The following is a 15694-nucleotide window of genomic DNA, read 5'->3' as shown; positions in this document are numbered from 1 at the left end:
CTGAAACGTCTCTTGTGGAAAGCAGTGACTACACTTTTATTAAAAATAGTAAGGCATTTTTCCGTTCAACATCACTTTCCTAGTTGCAATTCTGTTCGTGAAGTTGGATATATGCATTTGGATTGTTGTAAGAAAGATTCTATTTCAACAGTTGAAATTTGTGGCCACTTAAAAAATCTATTATGCATTTTCAAGTTATTTTACCTGGACACAAAAACACAAACACTGTACTTACACACACACATATACAACAGGGTGTTTCGAAATTAGAGCCTCTCCCCTCTACAGCATAAACTAAAATTGATATGGACAAAAACAAAAATAATTCAGAACGGGTATTTATTTAAGTTTCTCTCTTAGTATTTAATATTTTGTGTGGCCTCCATCTGCCTGTACCACAACCTGTATTCTTGAGGGGTATGATTTTAGCAAATTGCAAAAAAGCTGAGACTCAAACTCCATTTCCCTGAGCACTTTGGTCACCTCTCTTCGCAGGTCGTTGAGGCTTGGTATATCATCATAGTTCATTGTGCGCGCTTCAACATGATCCTTTAAGATACTACCAATGTTTTCACACACAGTAAGGTCAGGGGAGCTACCTGGATATTCACTTGATGAGAAGAAATCGATATCACTGTTTCGAAGCAGCTCCTGTGTCTGAAGAGCCTTGAAACATGGTGCCTTATCATGCTTCTTCAACAGATAACACATTTTCAGGATCTTTGAGGAAAGGAAATACTCCACCAGTAAGCACAGTTTCTCTGAAGTATTCGCCATTCCATGACTGGCCTTTTTCTTTGATGATCCACATTAACTGTTTGGCTGTGAAACAGAGAAAAATTCCCAAACATTCAGGAAATTTCACAACTTGGCGATAGTACACGTCATCGCTGATATCATCCAACTTTGCTGCCCAAATGATGTCATTTTTATGATTTGGCTTCCTGACTGTGTAAATGAAGAATTCATCTGATGCGGCAATGTGGAGAAAGTCAGCTTCATCCCAATCTTTAAGAAATGAACCACAAAACCATGCACGGTCTTCTCTCTGTTGCTGAGTGATGTTGGGCTTGCTGATAACATGAAATGGCTTGATACCAGATGTTTTCAGCTCATGATATACAGCACTATAACTTCTCTTCTTTCCCCTTTTTGTTTCTAGTTCAAGCGCCAATTTACGTAAAGACTTTCTTGGTCTACCCACTGCCTCAGCTATGATGTCTTTTGACTCCTTAGAAAGGACTTCAGGCCTTCCAAGATTCTCACTCTTTTCGCGATGACAGTCATATGGATTTTTGTTCCAGTTTCTTTTAACAAAGGATTCATCTCTTTTAATGTATTTAGCTATCCAGGAACGTGAAATGAAGGATGCATCAGCATCCCTGGCCTCTCTGAAGGTTATAGCCCGGATTCGGTCAATCCATCTGATTTCCTCCCAGTTGTTAGCCATGGCTGTATCTAACTCTGTCACTCAGTCTGAAAATACAAGAAATGTAAAATGAAAAATAGCTCCATAGAAACTTAAAATTATGTACTTGGAGATAGGCTATAGCAGAAAACTTCATAACTTTCCATTTATTCTGTGGAGGGGGAGGGCTCTAATTTCAGAAACACCCAGTATATATATATATATATATATATATATATATATATATATATATATATATATATATATATATATATATATATATATATATATATATATGTATATATATATATATATGTATATATATACATATACAAATGTATATTCATATATGCACATATGTACTGTACATAAATACATACATACATATATATATCTGCACATAATTTCATTTAGATAAAGTTATATAAGTTTTCGTAGGTAGCGAAATCATCATCCTGGGATGAGTGGTACCTCTCTGTATCTGCCCCAGACTCACTTATCTCAAAGAGTACTGAGAAAACACATCGTCAGACCTATGTTTTTGGACACAGGGTGGTCTGTCTGGTATAGGAGGATGAGAGCTTTTCGGAAATGAGCTGACAAAAGCTACGCGATTGTTGAACAACTACCATATAGCCTGGAAAAATTAGGGGTCCTGGGATTACAAGTGTCCTCTTGCAGAAAGATGAAGGAAGCCTGTCAGTTAGCATTCTACCTTCTAAACTAAAAGAGAGGTTCTGCCAGAGCATTATTAAGTGTAATTTAGAACCCCGCCCACCCCCCGGTGCTAAAACAAGGTGAATCCAGATTAAAAGGACAAAGTCTGCTCACAGGACATTAAGTCAGAAAGGACAGTGCTAAGCTCAACTTCTAAACAGCCAGTATTTAGGGAAGAAGCATCAGCTTTGTAACGAGTAAGGTCAGGAGAAGAAATCCACTTTACTCCAATTTCAGTATTTCTCTCATCTGCCTCTCTGAGGTGAGTCCTAGAGGGTGGGATAAAAAAATCTGGCAACAAACCCCAAACCACAGGGGTTGAAGGGAGCAATGACTATTAATGAAAGCATACGACCCACGCCTGAGAAATCTAAGCATAGATATAACCAGGGAAAGAAACCGTGTTTTTCAGAGAGAGTAGGATTAAGTCCATGATTGGCTAAGCCTGAAAGGATGAAGGAGCTCGAGGAGACACAGTATAAAGCAAACATCATTGCTAGCAAGTCTTCCAATCTGGTTGCAAAGCATTGCAATTTATATATTAGGTTATTCATTACTCATTAGTAGTGACTTCTTATTTAAATTTTTTAGCATTTTCCCTTCTCTTTCATATGACACTGAATTCAAGTGTTATGTATCAAAACATCAGTAATTTTTAAAAAATACTTCTATATAAGATACCTTTCCCTATAACACAATTAATAGAATAATTAAAACTTTAAGAAATATTCTTACTAAAATGTTAATGGTAAAACTTTTCACTATGCTTGCTAGGTGTCCTGTCTGTAAGATTTGATATATATATATATATATATATATATATATATATATATATATATATATATATATATATAGAATTAAAATTTCACCATGTCTTATCTTACAGACGCCCTGGATTTATTTATCACAACTGCCAATCCTGCAAGTTCATCGGTATTCTCTGGTAGTTCTACCAACGCAACTACCACTATTTCTTCAACTACCATTTCACTGAATGCTACCAGTATCCCTACAACTACTGCTACATCGATCAACAAGACCGAAACCACCTCTATACCTACCACTACTTCATCAGTCAACTCTACTACTGCTCCTACCACTATCAGCACCTATACATCAACTGTCCCTACCACTAACGGTACAACTGCTACTACAGCTACCAGTTCCTCTATCCCAACTACAACTTCATTTAATACCACAACTAATATTACCACCACTACCAGTACTTCTACACCTTTTACCACTACAAGTACCAGTAATTCTACATCTTCTACCACAAGTACCAGTACTTCTACACTCTCTATCACTACAAGTACCAGTAATTCTACGCCTTCTACCACCACAAGTACTAGTACTTCTACACTCTCTACCAATACAAGTACCAGTAATTCTACACCTTCTACCAATACAAGTACCAGTACCTCTACACCTTCTACCACTACAAGTACCAGTACCTCTACACCTTCTACCACTACAAGTACCAGTACCTCTACACCTTCTACCAATACAAGTACCAGTACCTCTACACCTTCTACCACTACAAGTACCAGTACTTCTACACCTTCTACCACTACAAGTACCAGTACTTCTACACCTTCTACCACCACAAGTACCAGTACTTCTACACTCTCTACCACTACAAGTACCAGTACATCTACACCTTCAACCACTACAAGTACAAGTACTTCTACACCTTCTACCACTTCTACACCTTCCACCACTACAAGTACCAGTACTTCTACACCTTCTACCACCACAAGTACCAGTACTTCTACACCTTCAACCACCACAAGCACCAGTACTTCTACACTTTCCACCACTACAAGTACAAGTACTTCTACACCTTCTACCACTTCTACACCTTCCACCACTACAAGTACCAGTACTTCTACACCTTCTACCACTTCTACATCTTCCACCACTACTAGTACCAGTACTTCTACACCTTCCACCACTACAAGTACCAGTACTTCTACACCTTCTACTTCTACACCTTCCACCACTACAAGTACCAGTACTTCTACACCTTCTACCACTTCTACACCTTCCACCACTACAAGTACCAGTACTTCTACACCTTCAACCACCACAAGCACCAGTACTTCTACACCTTCTACCACTTCTACACCTTCCACCACTACAAGTACCAGTACTTCTACACCTTCAACCACCACAAGCACCAGTACTTCTACACTTTCCACCACTACAAGTACAAGTACTTCTACACCTTCTACCACTTCTACACCTTCCACCACTACAAGTACCAGTACTTCTACACCTTCTACCACTTCTACATCTTCCACCACTACTAGTACCAGTACTTCTACACCTTCCACCACTACAAGTACCAGTACTTCTACACCTTCTACTTCTACACCTTCCACCACTACAAGTACCAGTACTTCTACACCTTCTACCACTTCTACACCTTCCACCACTACAAGTACCAGTACTTCTACACCTTCTACCACTTCTACACCTTCCACCACTACTAGTACCAGTACTTCTACACCTTCCACCACTACAAGTACCAGTACTTCTACACCTTCTACCACTTCTACACCTTCCACCACTACAAGTACCAGTACTTCTACACCTTCTACCACTTCTACACCTTCCACCACTACAAGTACCAGTACTTCTACACCTTCTAACACTACGACAGTTGCTTCTGCTATTGATTCTACAACTACCAGTACCACTCCATCTACTACCACTACAGAATCTACATCTACCACTACACCTACAACCACCAGTACCTCTACTACTACAATCACTACCAGCACTTCTACACCTACTACTACCCCTACCACTACTAGTACCTCCACTCCTATAACCACTACACAATCTACATCTACCACTACCAGTACTTCGACATCTACCACTACCCCTACCACTACCTCCATTCCTACGACCACTACACAATCTACATCTACCACTACTCCTACCACTACCAGTACTTCGACATCTACCACTACCCCTACCACTACCAGTACTTCAACATCTACCACTACCCCTACCACCACCAGTACCTCCATTCCTACGACCACTACAGAATCTACATCTACCACTACTCCTACCACTACCAGCACTTCGACATCTACCACTACCCCTACCACTACCAGTACCTCCATTCCTACGACCACTACAGAATCTACATCTACCACTACTCCTACCACTACCAGCACTTCGACATCTACCACTACCCTTACCACTACCAGTACCTCCATTCCTACGACCACTACAGAATCTACATCTACCACTACCCCTACCACTACCAGCACTTCGACATCTACCACTGCCCTTACCACTACCAGTACCTCCATTCCTACGACCACTACAGAATCTACATCTACCACTACTCCTACCACTACCAGTACTTCGACATCCACTATTACGAAAACACAACTGTAAAGGAAAGGTTGTAGTTATTGTATAAGTTATTCTACAAAGATCTGTAGAAACTAAAAAGGTGACTAAACCATATATAAGAATAAAGCTGCTTATGTAAAAAAATTCAAGTAGTCGAAGAATTATCATTCATAAAGTAAATTTAGCACGAATGAATGAATGAGTGAATGTCAAATGGAATATGATATTCAACTAATATATACCCATATATTCTTAAAGACAAAATCTGCGAGGGAAAGATAAACAATGGAGTGCTGCAAGGCCTTTCGACTTATAGTCCTTTGCTTAGCAGACTGTCTGCTAAGTAAAGGACTAGAAGTCGAAAGGCCTTGCAACACTCCATTGTTTCTCTTTCCCTCGTAGATTTTGTCTTTATTTATATATTCATCACGTTCCATATTTTCGTGATTCAGTTATACACCAATATATTCTTAATTAATCGTCATGGATTTCAGGATTTGTGCTATTTACGTGTCAAACTTAATAGCATCGCAGTTACTAAGGTAGAGCAAATGGAGATTTTAGTTATCTATATAGAGGTTAGGAATAAGGCAAAAGTTTTAAGCAACACGACCCCATTTCTTTTTACAATTCGGAATACTGACCTAACGATTGTTTCTACAATGTTGATCTCTTGCTATATAAGACTGCCTGTCTGTTGACAGAAGACTCTCGAAAAGCCAAGTTTATTTTAATACCCTCTTAACAGTATTTAGTCTTTGGAATCTAATATTTTAATCAGGCGAAAGAGAGACTAAATGAATTTTAGTTGGATAAAACTGACTTGAAGCACTGAATAAATATCTAAGAAGATATGTATTTTATGAATGCTAGGAAACAGGAGCATTATATATGACTACGGCCACTCTGAAGTTACTGTCTAAGATTTATTTTTTTCATTATCTAAAAGCAAAAAGAACAAGACTAGGCAAAGGAAATGAACAACATAACGTTAGATCAGTCTATGGCACTAACAACGAGGTAATACAATACAAGAGGCAAATGGTTCAACGGTAGAAGTGTTAACAATAAAAACATGAATATGAAAGCGATGTAAAAGCAAGCTTTGTGTTATACTTGATTTATAATCTGGAGTGTGCTGAATGATCAATAAATAAAAAGTAAAATTTTGTCTATTTTTTTTCTGTCATTCATGATATTAGAAAATCATTTCAATGAAATCCTCTTGAATGCTTTAATTCTACTATTTTTTTAATATTAATAAATTTATCATACATCGCAATATTTATAAATGCATAATATTAAGGACAATGGAAGTTTATTAGTAGAATCTCAGGCTCATACTGATGATGCTTGCTGAAAAGAGAGAGAGAGAGAGAGAGAGAGAGAGAGAGAGAGAGAGAGAGAGAGAGAGAGAGAGAGAGAGAGAGAGAGAGAGAAAAGATGCTAGTTATGAAAGTGATCAAATGTTTGTTATAAAACATTTTTATGACTTATTTACCATTAAAGGAAAATTCTGCATGACTCTAACATTGACTAAGAGAGAGCATATGATGAAATTATTAGTGGTGCACTAAGGAGAGTTTAGAAGACAGCAGGAAGTACTATCCTGAATGTAATTAGTAAATTTTCACGATAAACTGAAGATAGTGTAGACTTACAGAGCTAGGACTGTTTAAAAATGAACCTATGAATATGTGTGATGTTTCCACTGTTGTTCAATGTTTTTAAAGATGGACTAATAATATAAGTGAGAGAAAGGACCAGGGAAGTAGAGATAAAGAAGAGGGAAGTGTCTGATAAATTCATACTGGCTATTATTGAAGGTACTAATTCGTCCCTTCTCGTCTAATTCTAGAACAGAACTCGGCACCACTAAGTTTGCATGCCAAGTACCCTTACCACCGCACTACAAGCACATTTCAGAGAATACATTAAACTTTATGTCAGAGAGTATATACGAAAAATCGTTAATTCAAGGGACCAGCTTTTAACACACTTTCGTTGATGGACGTTTAGTTTTTTTTTTTTTTTTTTTTTGAAAGTGCGATGGAGTCAAACTGTGGTTACCTAACAAAGTTCGGACGATAATTGTTTGGATTCTTGCACGAAATCTTGAACATTATTGACGCTTTTCTGAAATTTTTTTTATTGCTGATTTTCATTGTCTTGTAATTAGTAATTATGTGAAATACTCTCGCTATTTGAAAAGTTGCAATTACTGATACGGATTTTTGTTAAGAAATTGAAACAATGTCAAAGAAATTCATCTTAAATATAGAGAACTTTACCATAATGGTAACTGCAGAAAGTAGATAAGCAAAAAGGAGAGAGAGAGAGAGAGAGAGAGAGAGAGAGAGAGAGAGAGAGAGAGAGAGAGAGAGAGAGAGAGAGAGAGAGAGCTTTAATCGAGTTTTACCAGATTTCAAATATTTAGGATGATGACATTACACGAACTTAAAAGAGAGTAATGTAACTGATAGTCTGTGGTATTTTACTACATAAAGTTTACAGACTACGTAAAGTTTCTAGCCTACAAAAAGTTTATAGACTACGTGAAGTTTCTAGCCTACAAAAAAGTTTACAGACTACGTGAAGTTTGTAGCCTACAAAAAGTTTATAGACTACGTGAAGTTTCTAGCCTACAAAAAGTTTATATTCTAAGTGAAGTTTGTAGCCTACAAAAAGTTTATAGACTACGTGAAGTTTCTAGCCTACAGAAAGTTTATAGACTACGTGAAGTTTCTAGCCTGCAAAAAGTCTATAGACTACGTGAAGCTTCTAGCCTACAAAAAGTTTATAGACCACCTGCAGTTTACAGACTACATGAAGTTTATAGAACACAAAGTTTATAGACTACATGAAGTTTCTAGCCTACACAAAGCTTATAGACTACGTGAAGTTTATAGACTACATAAAGTTTATAGACTAAGTGAAGTTTATAGACTACTTCAAGTTTATAGACTACGTGAAGTTCATAGACTACGCGAAGGTTACAAACTACGTGAAGTTTATAGACTACATAAAGTTTATAGACTACGTGAAGTTTATAGACTACATGATGTTTATAGACTACATGAAGTTTACAGACTATGTAAAGTTTATAGAGTAAGTGAAGTTTATAGACTACGTGAAGTTTCTACCCTATAAAAAGTTTACAGACTACGTGAAGTTCCTAAACTACGCGAAGTTTACAAACTACGTGAAGTTTATAGACTACACAAAGTTTACAGACTACATGAAGTTTATAGGCTACATGATGTTTATAGACTACATGAAGTTTACAGACTATGTAAAGTTTATAGAGTAGGTGAAGTTTATAGACTACGTGAAGTTTCTAGCCTATAAAAAGTTTATAGACTACGTGAAGTTTATAGACTACATAAAATTTATTGACTACGTGAAGTTTATAGACTACATGAAGTTTATAGAGTAAATGAAGTTTATGGACTACGTGAAGTTTCTAGCCTACAAAAAGTTTATAGACTGCATGAAGTTTATACACTACATAAAGTTTATAGACTACGTGAAGTTTATATACTACGTTAAGCTTATAGGCTACATGAAGTTTATACAGACTACATGAAGTTTATGGCCTACATAAAGCTTATAGACTAAATGACAACTCATTCACCACTGAACTGTGGAAACTTTCAAGTGCAGATCGAGTATTACAGTAAATGCAATATAGCACCTTTGCCTAATTTTGTTCCCCTATCAAATGCCTGTCTGTCTCTCAGTCAGCCTCTCTCTCTCTCTCTCTCTCTCTCTCTCTCTCTCTCTCTCTCTCTCTCTCTCTCTCTCTCTCTCTCTATCGTTTTCATCTCCTTCTCTCTCGTTTTCTGATCCTTTCTGGATACTTATATCATAAATGTATGTCTGGAGTAAATACGATTGGTAGACTATGTAGATGGGGATAATTAAATCAAAATGCATTCACTCAGGAACCTATTCTATCTGATGTACCTAATTCCACAAAAAAAAAAAAAAGATTCTGAGACATTCATGTTTCTATTTGTTCTAATTTACTCTTCATCTATATAAATAAGGTAACACATTCAATTTAGAATAAATACATATAATTATCGGTTAGACAACCACAAAAGTATACAGCACTTAAACACATGGACGCTTGATCTTTCAAATCATAATTATTTGATGATGAGGACCATTCCAGTCCTGTAAATTTCACCAAATCTATTTTACGTACTCGGGTCAAAGTAAAGTTCTAAGGAACATGATTACCTAAAATGGCTTGCGGAAGTGTGGAACGCATTTACTAATCTTGACCGAAATTTAGTAAATATCAACCTTCCAGTGTTCGGTATAAAGTTAGAAAACAAACTTCCTCCTCTATCTGAGAGGTGGCATTTCTGAATTACGGTGTGGTTTGAAATGTCACTCCGAGAGGAAAAAATTCTGCAGAGCTTCTAAATGTTGCTTAGTACTGAATAGAAAAAAAATTGTATTTTTAATCTTTTATCTTATTTCTACAGTAAATTTTTATTAAGAAAATTATTCAAAATAAGGGTTATCATGTTAAGGTTCGTTCAGGATGAATTAAGAAATTATTATTATTATTATTATTTGGCAGCAGACCCTCTTTTAAACAGGTTCTATTGAATATTATTGCTGCTTCAGCTGCATTTATTTTGTAGAAGACTTTTTCTATTTTCCTTATTGCGGACTTCTCTTCAGTGGAGGTGCGTGCTAACAGCTCGCCTATATTTGTCATTTCATGGGGGAAAAGTCAAAATCTGGATTCTGCTTCTTTATATATTCTATACAGTTAGTTATATACAATTGTTGCCGCGACGCGTTTCGACAGACTCTTCTGTCATTCTCCAGCGGGAGCTAGTAGAGGACTGGCAGATTGCATAGGTCCTTCTGAATTTATACACGGGCTTCAGCGGGGTCATGGATGGCGAATTCTGATTGGTTGCAGTCAGCGAACATCAAGCGAAATTTCTGCGGCGAAGCTCGATCCTGACAGATCTTCGCAACCTGGGAATGTCATTCATTCCAGCGTTCCGATGGCCTGCCGTTGCGTGATGTCATGCCGGCTGACATCATCGGTAGTTTGGCTGCTATTGGGCTGCGGATGAATGATGTCATTATCTACTCTTTCTGTCGTAGTCGGGGATTGTCTCGAAGGGCGCCTCGCTCATCAGGGGCATTTCCATTTTCAGGGTTGTCGTTTTCAGGTATTCGTTGGATTTGGTGGGTGTTCTGCATTATTCTTCTTAAATTCGTGGGTAGGGCTGATGCCTCCCGCGTCGTATTCATTGTTGGTTTTCTCTCGGCAATGAGGAGCGCCTCTAGCAGGCGCAGACGTCGAGGGTCGGCGGCTCTCCCGATTATACTTATATTTTCCAATGACCACGATGCGTCTGTCAAAAAGGATCTCCTGCCACGCCCAGGAGGGTGCCATCATGAACCACGCCCGTGCTACTCACAATATTTCCATCTCCCGCGACAGTATTATACAAAATATAAGTATAATCGGGAGAGCCGCCGACCCTCGACGTCTGCGCCTGCTAGAGGCGCTCCTCATTGCCGAGAGAAAACCAACAATGAATACGACGCAGGAGGCATCGCTCCTACCCACGAATTTAAGAAGAATAATGCAGAACACCCACCAAATCCAACGAATACCTGAAAACGACAACCCTGAAAATGGAGATGCCCCTGATGAGCGAGGCGCCCTTCGAGACAATCCCCCGACTACGACAGAAAGAGTAGATAATGACATCATTCATCCGCAGCCCAATAGCAGCCAAACTACCGATGATGTCAGCCGGCATGACATCACGCAACGGCAGGCCAATGGGAACGCTGGAATGAATGACATTCCCAGGTTGCGAAGATCTGTCAGGATCGAGCTTCGCCGCAGAAATTTCGCTTGATGTTCGCTGACTGCAACCAATCAGAATTCGCCATCCATGACCCCCCGCTGAAGCCCGTGTATAAATTCAGAAGGACCTATGCAATCTGACACAGTGCTCTCTCAGCTCCCACTGAGAGAACACCTCCCAGACCTTCCTGCTCTGCTGCTTCCTGAGGACCTGCCTTCTTGCCTGCTTCTGCTGCTGCTGCTGCCACTGCTGCTGACCTGCTGCTGCTGCTGCTGCTGCTGCTGACACCCCAGGACCTGCCTGCTGTTGCTGCACTGCTTCTGTCCTGCTGACTGTTTGTAAGGGCTGCCCTGCTGCTGCTCCTGCCGTGCACGCCGCTGAAGGGCGTCTTCAGAGCCTTCTGCAGAAGGCTCAACCTATATATTTGGCTGGTTTACAGCTCCTTCTATAAGAAAGAATAAAATTACTGACACACTAACTTTTCTACTAACTAGACTCTCCTGTGGAACATCTGGTAGCCGTTGTGGTCTTAAAACTCCAGTTGAAGCAGGAATAAAGAGTCGAAATCTTCCACTCTCGCCGTCTGTGGCAAGTGGCACAGGACTGTTAGGCTTGGCGCCTATAAGCCAAGTGTAGAGATAGGATAGGAATACGACGGAGAAAAAGAGTAAGTTTTAAAAAATAAACTGGTGTAAGAGTTTGATTACCCTCAAAGCCCCTGACTGTAGGACTTGACTGCTGGGTCGTCTTAGTGCTCCAAGAGCAGTAAGGGGAATCCCCAGCTGCAACTGCTGCAGTCAGTACATAGCTACTGATAGGATAGATAGGGCCTCCCCATCCTCATAATTATAACATTTGAATTTCAGGTTCTTTTTTAACTCATATTTCTACTCCAAGTATAACTTTGTCTGGGGCCTTAGGGCTTAAAGGGTTGGACAACCCGACCAGTCACACTGTCTGTCTCTCCCTCCCCCCTTCTTACGACTTGGAATGACTCTGGAAATGGATACACAAATGAACCCCACCACCATGGAAACCGGAACCGGAACTGAAGACGGACGTAGGAAAAGAACTAATGAACAGGACGAAGATGGAAACCAAGACTGGCAAATAGCACAGTCTAAAAGAACAAAAAGGCACGGTAAAAGAATCACGATCAGCGAACACGAGGAAACCAACCCAACATCAACTAGAACCAACCAAACAAGGAATGAGAACCAGCCAAAACCAACTTACTTCAGGGTCCTTGCAAGTAACCCCACTGAGGCTTACAGAGCTGTAGCGGACTTCGAAAGAAGGAATAAAAACCTAAAAATGCTGGCAAGACCCAATAAGCAGGGACACTGGACAATCTCAACAAGAGATCAAAAGGCCTTATCCATCCTAAGGAACACCTCGGCCATCAACCTTAAAGAACTAAAAGAAGAAGACAGAATCAAAAAAGCAGTTGTTGTCGGCTACCCATTTGAACTACATGAAAGCCGAATAACAGAACTGGAATATGTAACTGCTGCGGAAAGAATGAAAAATAAGCAAGGCAGCCTGACGAAAACAATCCTGGTAACTTTCGTAGGAAAAATCCCAGAGAAAATAGACCTGGGAATATTTGGAAAATATACCACAAAAACCTACTACCCTGAACCTCTCAGATGCTACAAATGTCAGAAATTTGGGCATCACAAGGCTCAATGCATATCTCAGGTAGAGATATGTGCAGTATGCAGCAAGAGGCACCCGACTGAAGAGTGCATAAACAAACATAAAGCTGGAGAACCAACCACACCCAAGTGCTCAAATTGCCACCTCAAACATACCGCCATGGCCTGGGGTTGCCCAGCAAGACTGGCTATAGTAAAGGCTGCTCTTCCAAAGGAACCAGAAGGGCAAAGAAGTAGATCTAAGGGAAGAAACCTCCCCAAACCCCAGCCCCGTAAAAGGTTCTACACGAGGGCAGAACTGGAACAGTCCAGAAGAGATTTCAGCCGAAACAGGAAAAGAACACCGTCCAGACCAGCTACAAATACACGGCAAGCCCCAAAACCTCTGCCGAGAACAATGTGGCTCAAAACGGCCGAGCTAAAGGAGAAGCTTACAAACTTCTCCACCAGCATCATCCAGAATGGCATGGACATAGAAGCCATCAAAACAGGGATAGAAGAACTATTAAAAGCCTTCTCAAGGGTAATTCCAAGTCCCCTCCCCCCTACCGCTATGCAGGAGACAGCCCCATGGCTGCAACAAATCCCTCCCCAACACCCTCATCCCAACCTACCACCTCCCCATGATCCTACACCTTCCTCATCCACTAAACCCCAAAACATCACCCCTCTCCCCTCATCTTCATCATCTTCATCAAATACGGTAGATGATAACTCCATCACTTTTGCACCAAGAGACCCCAGGCGCTTCTCCCTAACGTACAACAATGCTGAAAATAATTAACTGGAATGCTGATGGAGTGAGGCCTAAAACAGCTACACTTATTGCAGTCTGCAAAACAGAAAATGTAGACATCATCCTACTTCAGGAAACCCGTCTAAAAACAGGAACCAAGTTTAGAATAGCTGGGTATAATGCTTATACAACTCCAGACACAACTCCAGACATAGGCACCGACAGGGGACTGGCTATTCTCATCAAGAATACAATCCCAGCAGTAAGAATACACAATCCGATCCCCTGGGAGAGAATGTGAGAGCATGGCAATTAGAATAACTCTGCAAAACCAGAGACTAGACATATACAATCTCTACAGGAAAATAAATAGAGAAAGCCCAGGAGAACTACAACTGACGCAGCTCTTCGCCCATGCAACTGACACACCTACAATAATATGTGGGGACTTCAACGCACATCATCCTCTACTATCTTCCCCGACAATCACTAACCAGGCAGGGGAACATGTAGCCTACTCTCTGGAGGAATTTGAGGGAGTCGCACTGCTCAACACAGGGCAATCCACACATATAAGAGGAGGCAGATTAGATCTAACATTTGCCACAACGACAATCAGGCACCTTACAAGATGGCAAGTGCATCCCACATTAGTCAGCGACCACTTTGCAACAATAACAGAATTGGAAATGCAACAACTACCTCCAATACCGCCACCTCCACCAAGATGGAATCAAGACTTGGCAAACTGGGTTATTTTCAGACTAGCACTTGAGGAATGGGCAGCACAGTACACGCCCCCAGAGGATATAGACCAACTAGAAAAAGACCTAGTTGACGCCATACATAATGCAGCAAATAAAGCAATGCCAATAAAGACAGCTCAGAGGAACTACAGCTACAAAGACTCCTGGTACTACTGCCAAGAGGTAAGACAGCTGAAAACCCTACTAAACAGAGTCACAAAGATCTACAGAAGAAGAGCAACAGCTGAAAACAGAGAGTTGCTACAAACAGTCAAAAATGACATCCATCAGAGGCTCCAGGAAATAAGAATTGAAAAATGGCTGGAATGGTGTGCTAAACTATCAGAGCACACATCCCTTTCAGAACTATGGAAATGGCTGAACAGAGTAGCCGGAAAAAGAAGTCAGCGATAGCAACTCACCCTCAACCTCTAGAAGAAGCAGAGAGACTAGCAACATCCTTTGCTAACAGGACAAAAATCAAACAATCTCTCTCCTGAAACCAGAAGACGACAGGATCAGCTAGCACCGATCAGATGGGAAGAAGTTAACGAGGCTTGCTTCACACCAGATGACACGGACACCCCTTACACAGTAGAAGAACTAAGGGCAGTATACAAAACTGGCAAAGATACAGCACCAGGAGCAGACAGGATAACATACACAATGATAAGTAACATGGGTCCTGCAGGAGAAAACGCCTTCCTGAGGATCATGAACAAAACACATGCAGAGCACACAAGACCGCAGACTTGGAGGCAACAAGACACAAAGCCAATTCCAAAACCTAAAGATCCAGACAACCCGAGACCCATAGCACTAGTCTCCTGCATGGAAAAAACTGGAGAGAAAATGGTGCTCAACAGGATAACATACAAAATTGGTCCTCTACACAAACAGCTATATGCATACCAACAAGGAGTTGGAACTACAGAGTGTCTGACAGATGTCCTCAGCTACATAAATCAAGGAAAGGCTGTAGTAGTCTTCATAGACTTTGAAAAAGCCTTCGAGCTAGCCAGTCCAGCAGCAGTACTCCACTCACTGATGAAGAAAGGAGTCAAAGGACACCTTCTAGCCTGGACAAAAACTATGTGCTAAGAAGACAGGCGAGGGTCAAATTCCAAGGGTGATATCCACCTTCCATGACTTGGAAAATGGCACACCACAGGGAGGAATACTAAGTCCTCTCCTATTCAATA

General features: G+C 40.3%; 1 protein-coding gene and 1 long non-coding RNA gene across 2 annotated transcripts in view; one reads left to right on the top strand and one right to left on the bottom strand.

Annotated features, from left to right (window-relative positions):
• The window catches only part of LOC136826199 (uncharacterized), a 708350-nt gene that overhangs the window by 102276 nt on the left and 590380 nt on the right, over positions 1–15694 (bottom strand). The window lies entirely within an intron of this gene.
• Positions 2996–5539, top strand: LOC136825974 (mucin-2-like). Its single transcript, XM_067082835.1, has one exon. The coding sequence runs from the start codon at positions 2996–2998 to the stop codon at positions 5537–5539; it is 2544 nt and encodes an 847-aa protein (XP_066938936.1).

Source organism: Macrobrachium rosenbergii, chromosome 40, assembly GCF_040412425.1.
Source record: "Macrobrachium rosenbergii isolate ZJJX-2024 chromosome 40, ASM4041242v1, whole genome shotgun sequence".
Lineage (NCBI taxonomy): Eukaryota > Metazoa > Arthropoda > Malacostraca > Decapoda > Palaemonidae > Macrobrachium > Macrobrachium rosenbergii.
The sequence above is the reverse complement of the archived record's forward strand: the minus strand, read 5'-3'. Positions and strand labels throughout refer to the sequence as shown.

Bases quoted from the DNA above. Each gene is read 5' to 3' on its own strand.
- LOC136825974 (XM_067082835.1), top strand. From the start codon at position 2,996: ATGTCTTATCTTACAGACGCCCTGGATTTATTTATCACAACTGCCAAT.